This window comes from Natator depressus, chromosome 3, assembly GCF_965152275.1.
Source record: "Natator depressus isolate rNatDep1 chromosome 3, rNatDep2.hap1, whole genome shotgun sequence".
In the NCBI taxonomy this organism is placed as follows: domain Eukaryota; kingdom Metazoa; phylum Chordata; order Testudines; family Cheloniidae; genus Natator; species Natator depressus.
In genome coordinates, this window is record NC_134236.1 from 81,476,535 (window position 1) to 81,487,419 (window position 10,885).

The 10,885-nt window shown below is 41.9% G+C and overlaps 1 protein-coding gene across 1 annotated transcript in view; it reads right to left on the reverse strand.

Annotated features, from left to right (window-relative positions):
- The window catches only part of PREP (prolyl endopeptidase), a 166,648-nt gene extending 156,120 nt beyond the window's left edge, over window positions 1-10,528 (reverse strand). Inside the window, exons 1-2 of the mRNA XM_074948177.1 lie at window positions 10,404-10,528; window positions 6,446-6,520 (exon numbers count right to left, since the gene is read on the reverse strand). Coding sequence (XP_074804278.1) covers window positions 6,446-6,520; window positions 10,404-10,448 — 120 coding nt within the window. The 5' untranslated portion in view covers window positions 10,449-10,528. The remainder of the gene's footprint in view (window positions 1-6,445; window positions 6,521-10,403) is intronic.
- Window positions 10,529-10,885: the final 357 nt, after the last annotated feature.

The following is a 10,885-nucleotide window of genomic DNA, read 5'->3' on the forward strand; positions in this document are numbered from 1 at the left end:
ATAAATCAGATTTTTTTTTTAAACTCTAAAACATACTACAGTGTCATAAATGAAGGTATCGTCATACTATAAAATAGGATATGGTGTGATCAAAAAAGCTTCAGGAGAAAAAAGGCATATTGAAGATTAGGATTTAAGCTTGTGGGCATATGAGTGCACAGAAGTGGATACAGTACACAGCAACTAGCCTATTATTTTCATGAGTACATAGCTTATCCATAAATAAAAGAGTGGAAAAAACCCACAAGCAATAAACAGACATTTGGAAGATCACCAGGATTCGTAAGAATTAACTGCAATTGTTCTTCAAATTCTGAGGGCTGATGAAGTGATTTTAACTTGTTTATCAACAGTGCAAAATGTCCCTAAAATGTACACTCGAAAGGATTATTGGAAGTGTGTAAATTAATTTGTTTTTCCTAAGCTGCAAAGTCTGATCACAAATCTCAATCCAATTACTTGTTCCAGCACATGCTCTATTGATGTTGTCAAAGCTGCTGTATAAACAAACAGACTGGAAAGTGGAGTATAACAAAGGAGTAAGTATCATTTCTCCCTAGCTCCACTATTCAGCAATTCTATATGGTTTCCTTTATTACTGTTATTTCATGTCCTGCATGCACTATCTAAATATTGGAGCTGGAGAGGGAAGGACCTTCCTTCCTTGGGTAGGGTATTCTTCTGTCCTGTTTTGTGGTGGTTATATTACTAGCAGACTACATATTGAGGCATTCCACAGCAAGAAGTGATCGATAAGGCTTCAGTTTGCAACAACATAGGTAGAAAATAAATTAAAGTTACGTGTCTGCTCATACACCAACTATTCCTGGGGCACTCACCATCTAATGCTGAAGCTAGGTCTTTAAAGACAGCCAACCAACAGGAGAAACCACTTGCAATTCACCTTCAAAGACAACACCCACTAGGATAAGCTTAGTATTCAGCTTATTTCCTAAGGGTATTGGTCTAAAAATCACAGTATTGCTATACCAGATGCATGATTACTTTTGCCCCTTTGCCAAGCAGTAGCAGATTTCAGACCTTGCTGATCAGTTTCGTGTCAGAGGTGAAATCAGTGACATGGAGTCAATGTATTACTACTATATTTACTTAAGAAGTGTACATGAGTCCTGGTTTCTTGAACAGAGATGGTCTCAAATTGCTCAGAGGCAACTCCCTCCTGCAAACGTCAGGTATGGCACCATTGCCTCATCACCAAGCAGCAGCAGCCTCAGAACTGTCTCTCAATGCACAGAGGATACTGTTCCTTGTTCCTTCCATCAACAGCCCACCTCTACCCCCTGTTCAGAGTTCCTTCTCTGGGATGAAATGGTCACAACAAGACAACCTGGGCATCAACCCTCGTTGTGCAGCTGCTTTACAAAGGAACCTCAGAAAAGGTTCAACTGCCCACATAAAGGGTGAGTCATTTAGTATAATCTCCCTGACCCAGTCACTGGGTAAGTTTCATGCATGTTATGAATTGATGTATAAGCACTCAGGATCACCTTAGCACATCATTACGCTTTTGCTAAATTCAACCACAGTTATGTCTGTGTTCACAAGAACGTAATTCAATATCTGATGTAGATATCAATATTTTAATCATGACCTCATTTTAATGGTGACTGCTTTGGTCGCACTAGTGGGAGAGAAGGTCAGAGTTTTCAGTTTTACCTTGGAATTTCTTTACTCTTGTGAATTTAAAGTAGGCTCTTCACATAATTTGACCTCAGTATTTTGCAGCCAATCCGCATTAGCAATAATAGCCTGGTAGCACCAAGGTGGAGAGTTCAAAGCAATATCTTTTAAATGGGTACAAAGTGTAAAAAGAAGACAGCGAAGGTTATCTATGGAGTTGGCTGGATGAAATGTTACGTTCCCCCCCCTCAATAAGGATAAGCATGCCTGACCCAAGTAGAATTTGAAAATCATATAGAAAAAAAGAGAAGATATTCTAGATTCAGATTTGTCTAGATACACGTTGTAGCATCTCTAAACAACATACAAAGGCACAGCAGGATTGGAGAATGAGGTATGGAAGGGGTAAGTACCACTGTTAAAAAAAAAAAAAAAACTATTTTTAGAGGTCACCTATATATACACATTAGCATCCACTTAAATAACAGAAGGTCCATTTGGATAAGAGACTAATTTTGATCTTGTTTGTTTAAAGTTAACATTAGGTTCTTGCCCCACCTTACCCTCAACTCAAGAGTCCCTCTTTCCTTCCTGTTTCCAGGAAGGACACTAAGCCTCCCTGCCGGGTTGCCAACTCCATCAAAAGCAGGGGAGGCAGCATCAGCTGCAGGCAACACTGACTCTATGGAGACAAATGACACAGGATGCTCCTTCAAAGCAAAGCAGAAGACATAAAAGTGATCTGTGGAGCCAGCTGAATGAGATTTTATACCCTTTCCCCCCAAGATACCTGGGGGCCTGGGAGTGTTGAGAAGCACCTTCAGCCCACAAAGAAATGGAAAGCTTTTGGGAGAAGGGGAGGGATGGGCACAGGTCTCAATGCTGAAAACCTTAGGGCTGCACTGAAACCAGCCCTGGTACTTCCTGAAGCACCCTGGGTAGTCCAAACTTCTTACAATCTCAGTCCCTGCTTATTTGTTCTGTTGCTGGAAGTGTGGCTGTCCCTCCTCTTCCGCCCTACCCCTTTTGATGAGGAGGAAGACAGGAGTATCAAATTCACTGCTCCCCGTAAGAGAGAGAAAGCAGACCCATGCCTTCTTCCCTCTGCTGCGGAGCAAGAGGCCAGTGAGGAATGTAGGTAGACAACTACAGGAACTCCTCACTTAAAGTCGTCCCAGTTAACATTGTTTTGTTGTTAGGTTGCTGATCAATTACGGAACATGCTCGTTTAAAGTTGTGCAATGCTTCCTTACGTCATCTGCCTGCTTTGTCCATGGTTTGTAGGAAAAGCAGCCCATTGGAGCTAGCTGGTGGGGGCTTAGAACCAGGGTGGACCGGTAGCCCTAAGTTCCCTGTGCAGCAGCCGCCCAGCAGGCTATCAATTGCCAGCAGTTCAGCTGTTCCTCCCCCCACTGCCATGTGCTGCTCCTGCCCTCTGCCTTGGAGCTGCTCCCCGGACCCTCCTTCTTGCTTATTTATCTAATTTCTTTTTGAACCCAGTTATACTTTTGGCTTTCACAACATACTCTGCCAACACTTCCAAATTGAGTGAAGAAGTGTTTGTTTATACCTGCTACCGACAGATTTCATCGTATGACCACTAGATATTGTGTTATGTGAAGGGGTAAATAACACTTCCCTCACTTCCTCCACACCATTCATGATTTTATAGACTTCTATCTTAACTCCCCCCACCCATCTCTTTTCTAAGATGAACAGTCCCAGTCTTTTTTAATCTCTCCTCGTATGGAAGCTCCTCCATACCCCAATCATTTCTGTTGTCCTTTACTGTAGCTTTTCCAATTCTAATATGTCCTTTTTGAGATGAGGCGACCAGAACTCCATGCAGTATTCAAGGTGTTGGCATACAATGGGTTTATGTAGTGACAATTTGATGTTTTGTGTCCCTATTTCCTATCCCTTTCTTAATGGTTCCTAACATTGTTAGCTTTTTTGACTGCTGCTGCACATTGAGCGGGTGTATTCAGAGAACTATCTACAATGACCCCAGATCTTTTTCATGGTAACAGGCTAATTTAGACCCCATCATTTTGTATGTATAGTTGGGATTATTTTTTCCAACATGCATTACGGTGCACTTAACGCTGAATTTACCTGCCTTTTTATTGACCAGTCACCCAGTTGTGAGATCCCTTTGTAATTCTCCAGTCAGCTTTGGCCTTAACTATATTGAATAATTTAATATGTGCAAATTTTGCAACCATGCTGCTTACCCCCTTTTCCAGATCATTATGAATATATTGAACAACACAGATCTCAATACAGATCGTTGGGGGAAACACCCTATTTACCCTTCTCAACTGTGAAAACCAACATTTATTCCTATCTTTTAAGCACTTACTGACCCATGAGAGGACTTTCCCTCTTATCCCATGACAGCTTACTTTGCTTAAGAGCCTTTGGTGAGGGACCTTGTCAAAGTTTTTTGAAAGTCTAAGTACCCTATATCCACTGGATCACCCTGGTACACATTTTTGTTGACTCCCTTAAAGAATTCTAAAATACTGATGATACCTTTACAAAAGCAGTGTTGACTCTTTTCCAGTATATCATTTTCATCTATGTCTGATAATTTTCTTTAATATAGTTTCAAACAATTTGCCTGGTACTGAAGTTAGGCTTACTGGCCTGTAATTGCCAGGATTGCCTCCAGACCCTTAATTAAAAATAGGTGTTATATTAGCTACCATCCAGTCATCTGGTACAGAGGCTGATTTAAGCAATAGGTTATATACCACAATTAATAGTTCTGCAATTTTATGTTAGAGTTCCTTCAGAACTCTTTGGTGAATACCATCTGGTGATTTATTACTGTTTAATTTATCAATTTGTTCCAAATCTTCCTCTCTTGACACCTCAATCTGGGACAGTTCCTCAGATCTACCACCTAAAAAGAATGTCTTGGGTGTGCAGATCTCCCCCATATCCTCTGCAGTGAAGACAGAGGCAAAGAATTCATTTAGCTTCTCCACAATGGCCTTTCTTCCTTGAGTACTTCTTTAGCACCTCTATCGGCCTGTGGCCCCACAGACTATTTGGCAGGCTTTCTGCTTCTGACGTACTTTAAAAAAATTTTGCTGTTAGGTTTTGTCTCTTTAACTAGTTGCTTTTTATACTTTTACTTGAATTAAGTTAAGCCTTACTGAATTAAATTAAACCTTATTGAATTAAGCATTTTAGGAGTTCATTATATTAAAAATGCAAATATTTACGTATTACTGGGGGACTGAACGTAACATCTCTAGGAGGGAGACATGACTAATGCAAAAGCTGGGAAGCATTATGAGCTTCAAAGCTCTATTTTAAAATAACGGGCCACAGAAGAAGGAACTTTTGGGATAATCAAATTTTAGTGGGATACCTAGAGAAATACCTGGGGGGAGGGAATGCAAATTCCCCACTTCTGGGCCCAACCTATTAAAGCTACATCTTGAGGAAAACGCATTGTCTGATGGATTACTTATTCACTGTTTCTAAGGGTCAAAGACCCAACCTTTTAAAAAATAATAATAAAATAATAATAATAATAATCACAGATTCATGGGCCTACTTGTTCTGAGCTAAGAGCTGTTGTGAACTTGTGACTGCACAAAAAAATCCTTGGTGCTGTTTAAAGGACGATACATCTGTCAAAGCCCTTATACAGAATTTGGGTGATCTGGTAAGATTATTAGCATACGTGTAGATTTTTTTTATTATTTTAAAATATTTTCTCTAATGCTTTTATCTTAAGCATAAGTGTGCTTGCTTAGGAAAAGCTGTGTTGTAACTTAAATCTATGGGCAATTACGCTGTTTACAGCCTTTGAGAAGAAAAGCAAAGCAGGCCTGCTGAGGTAGTCTGACTTGCTGGGGAATTCAGTGTAGGTTGGGAATTGAGTAATCTGCAAAAATCCTGGCCATGAGGGAAAGAGACACGTCTTCATCCAAGACAGGTGACAGCTGGGAAGCCGCAAGCCTGAGAGCATGTGCCCTTGTTGGACCACAGAGGGGGGAATACCGGTGCAGTTGCCCTGAACTGTGACAACAGTCACCTTAAAGGAAAAAAGCTAACAGCCATTTCTGACACTACTTCTGTCCCATCCTCCCTGAGTTCCTATGACAATTTCTTATTTTTAATCAAATAGTTTTCTCCCTCCTGGTGCTGCATGAAAAACCCACTCTAACATGATAGACTAACTACTTTTGGATCAACCCTGCAAACACTTATACACGTGTGTAACCTTATTCACAAGGGTAATCCCAAAATCAACAGCCATCTTGGTGATACAGGGGGGGGAAATGAAACTTTACACAAAGTGCTGTCAAATACACAAAGTAAAACCAAAGAAAAGAGAACCTCCTTCTACTATTTTGGCTACAGTAATTTTAGGTGTTAGAACATTTTGAAACAGAAACTTGAGTTCGGTGACCCTTGATATTCAGGAATCATCTGTCGATATGGGGCAAGAGTGCTGGAACAAGTTTTATAGTGGGGGTGCTGAAAGCAAAAACCATTATTTTGTTGTTGTTACTACTGCCACACTCTCAACACCCATATGTGGGCCGCACTATAAATAAGATGTGAACTATCTAAATTGTTTAATATCTTTATCTCTACATTAACAAAGTCACAAGATGTGGTGTCTTAATAACATTGATTCATTGATATCAAAGAGTACTGTTACCTTGGACATAATTTGCTAGTTTTACAAAGTTACCAATATTTTGCAGACGTGGAAGCATGTCTCAGGCCTACAAAGAGATGAATATCAAAACTTCCAATTTTATAGATAAAAAGTTACCTTTGTTTGTTCACTATCAGGGTCTTCCAGCCAGCTATACGGGTCGCATATTTTACACCCATGGTAATCATGTACCTGAATTTAAGAGAGAGACATTGCTTTAACAAACACAAAAGCAAACTTTGTTTTGTTTTGAAATTAGCAAATGATCCACATCAAGATAGAGGCTCTATGGAACAACAGAGCTGGGAAGAAAGCAGCACAATGTGAGTAACATAAAAAAACCAAAACACTCTCCGCTTGTCTACATGACAAGTTACTGCATGGCAAGCCAGGGTGTGAATCTAGTTCAGACATTTCAAGTTTTATAGTTCACTCAGCTTTAAAAGTAGAAAGTCAAGCTGATCTTTTTGGCAGTGTCAGCTAAGACTCCAATTCTGCAAACACTTCTCATGAGTGACATTAAACACATACCTAGTATTACAGGATTAGGGCCTAAAGCACTGCCTTTTGTGGGGCAGGAAGTCGGGGGGGGGGGGGGACCACCAACCAGTTTTGACAGAACCTACATGGTAATTTTTAATGGACATCAGTTTCTCCATTTGAACACACAGATGTTTAGTTTTCGAAATATATATTCTGAATGTTGATGTACAGAAAGCGAAGTGAGAGTCTTACAGGTGCATCATCATATAAGATAAACTTTCTAATTTTCTGCATCTTTCATTATTTAGATTAAGGCCTTAATTTTCCAAGAGAGACTGGAGATTTTGGAGGCCTCCATTTTTGGACGCTAAACTTGAGATCCCTCAAAAGGGCCCGATATTTGGACACACCGAGCACCTGCACTACGGGAGTCAGGCTATTTTAAGAAGTCTCAAGTTGGTGATCCAAAAACACGCAATACACTAGTCACTTTTGGAAAATTTAAATCTATGTTTTTTCTACAGATGTTATATATGTAAACTTTAAAAAAGTTGACATAAATTTAAGATTTAGTTTAGCTTTTATTTCTTGTACCCAAACACTGACATTACCATTTGGGGAAAATGCCAAAAGTGATTCCTTTCTTTGTGTGTCCTATGATTATATTAACACAACACTGTTACCCTCTATACCCCTTGGAGAATTCTGCACACAAAAAAAATTAAAAATTCTGTGCATGATATTTTAAAATTCTGCAAAATTCTAAATATTTTATTTATCAAAATAACTAGGGCTGTTGATTAATCGCAGTTAACTCACGCGATTAACTCAAAAAAAACCAACAGTGATTAATCACACTGTTAAACAATAAAATATCAATTGAAATTTATTAAATATTTTGGATGTTTTTCTACATTTTCAAATATATTGATTTCTATTACAACACAATATACAAAGTGTACAGTGCTCACTTTATATTATTTTTATTACCAATATTTGCACTGTAAAAATGATAAAAGAAATAGTATTTTTCAATTCACCTCATACAAGTACTGTAGTGCAATCTCTATCGTGAAAGTGTAATTTACAAATGCAGATTTTTTTTTGGTTACATAACTGCACTAAACAACAAAACAGAGTAAAACTTTAGAGCCTACAAGTCCACTCAGTCATACTTCTTATTCTGTCAACCGCTAAGACAAACAAGTTTGTTTACACTGATGGGAGATACTGGTACCTGCTTCTTATTTACGTCACCTGCAAGTGAGAACAGTCATTCGCATGGTACTTTTGTAGCCAGCGTTGCAAGGTATTTACACGCCAGATATGCTAAAAATTCGTATGCCCCTTCATGCTTCGGCCACCATTCCAGAGGACATGCTTCTATGCTAATAATGATCATTAAAAAAATAATCTGTTAATTAGATTTATGACTGAACTCCTTGGGGGAGAATCGTATGTCTGCTGTTCTGTTTTACCCGCATTCTGCCATATATTTCATGTTGTAGCAGTCTCGGATGATGACCCAGCACATGTTTGTTTTAAGAACACTTTCACTGCAGATTTGACAAAATGCAAAGAAGGTACCAATGTGAGATTTCTAAAAATAGCTACAGCACTCGACCCAAAGTTTAAGAATATGAAGTGCTGTCCACAAAGGGACAAGCTGTGGAGCATTCTTTCAGAAGTCTTAAAAGGGCAACACTCAGATGCAGAAACTATAGGACCCGAACCACCAAAAAAGAAAATCAATCTTCTGCTGGTGGCATCTGACTCAGGCTATGCCTACACTACCGCAGTAAGTTGACCTACACTACGCAACTCCAGCTACATGAATAACTGGAGTCTACACACCTTAGGTCGAGTTACCGCATGGTCTACATTGCGGGGGGTGGTCGACGGGAGAAACTCTCCCGTTGACTTACCTTACTCTTCCCGTTGGGGGTAGAGTATAGGGGTCAACTGGAGAGTGATCTGCTGTTGATTTGGCAGGTTTTCTCTAGACCAGCTAAATCGACCACCAGTGGATCAATCTCAGATTGTTGATCCCGGCTGTAGTGCAGACAGCCTCTGATGATGAAAATGAACGTGTCCGTCTGCACTGCTTTGGATTGTTATCAAGCAGAAACTGTCATCATCATGGACACATGTCCTCTGGAATGGTGGTTGAAGTATGAAGGGACATATGAATCATTAGCGCATCTGGCACGTAAATATCTTGTGACACTCGTTACAACAATGCCATGTGAACGCCTGTTCTCACTTTCAGGTGACATTGTAAACAAGAAGCGGGTAGCATTATCTCCTGCAAATTGTAACCAAACCTGTTTACCTGAGTGACTGGCTGAGTGGACTTACAGGCTCTAAAGTTTTACATTGTTTTAATTTTGAATGCAGTTACCTTTTGTACATAATTCTACATTTGTAAGTTCAACTTTCATGATAAAGAGATTGCACTACAGCACTTGTATGAGGTGAACTGAAAAATACTATTTATTTTGTTTTTTACAGTGTAAATATTTGTAATAAAAAATAAAGTGAGCACTGTACACTTTGTGTTCTGTGTTGTAACTGAAATCAATATATTTGAAAATGTAGAAAACATCCAAAAATATTTAAATAAATGGTATTCTATTATTGTTTAATTGCACGATTAATGATTAAAGTTTTTTAATCACTTGACAACCCTAGAAATAACACAATATAATCTCACTCCTGCTGTCAGCCCCAGCAGCACAGGAGAACATTAATCTTCACAATTCTGCACTGCGCAGTGGTGCAGAATTCCAGCAGGAGTACCTCTTGAGTTCTATAAAACTAAAATAAAATGTAAGTGCCATTTACTGGACAAAGATTATGCTTTTATTTATCAAGGGTGTGAAATCCAAAGCATTACTACCTGCTTAGCTGAAAAAAAATGGTGAGGGTTGTGGGAAAACGTTTTCAAGTTTGGGATGAAGCTCACAGTTCAGAACTGTGACGTACACCCCTTACTGACAGGGTTTGCCTTTCACGGACACCTGTGCTAAAAATTGCACCACAACACACAATACAGACGGTGATTAGCAACAAAAAGTGATCAGCACAGTTCTATAACATCATGCTAACAAAGTTTCCTGAAAGAAAACAAAAACGAAGGAAAGATCCTTGTCCAGCTGGCTCAGAGCAAGCACTGCTAACCAGCATGTCAGGCAGGTCACTTAGCCTCTCGCTGAAGGGAGAGCCTCAATGTCTACAGCTGCAAAATGGGGTTGCTAATACTCTCCTGACAGCCTGGGGAGGGGACATTCCGGATTACAAGCCCTTTGGGGCTCCCCAGCTGGAAGGCCCTACCGGAGTGGCCGAAAACACAGGGCACTGCCCCGCCACCTAACCCCACGGGAACGCCGGCTCCGGCCTGTGCCCCGCTCCCCTCCGTGGGCACCAGCAGCAGAGACCGCCGCTGCCCCACCGGGTCCGGCGCAGAGCCTGGGGCCGGCCGGGAGACGCGCCCCACGTGCCGGCCAGGGGCTGGGCCCACGGCAGACAAAGGCGGCGGGGGCGGGGGGAGCCGGGTGCCCCGCTGGGTGAGCGGGGTCAGGGCTGAACTCACCGCAGCCTCGTCGCGATAGGCCTCCGGGTACTGGAAGCTCCGCATGGTGCGTGGCGCGCAAGAGACGGGCCGGCGAGAGGGGTAGCTCGGGGCTGGCTCTGTAGCCGTAAGCAGAGCGGGCGGGCGGGCGGGTGGGGGGGGAGGGGGGAGAGCCAAGACCCGCCCAGGTGACAAGAAGCGGCTGCGCTGGCAGCGCCGCCCGCAGCCAAGAGGGCTGCGTGTGCCGGGGAGCCGGCAGCGCAGCGAGCACAGCGCCCTCTGCAGGCAAGGGGCGGCACGGTCCGCGGCCGCCGCGGCTCGCTAGAGGGGCTGCGGGGATACTGCCCGCGTGGTGGCGCTGTAGCATCCTTGCGCAGGGCTCCGCCCGCGGCTACCGGGCAGGGGGCAGTGCACGGAGTGTACACAGCAGAAGCGGCTGGGAGGGGAGGAAGAAAACACTGACCACGTCTTTCCCTGCCAGCATGGGAGGTGGAGCTGCACAT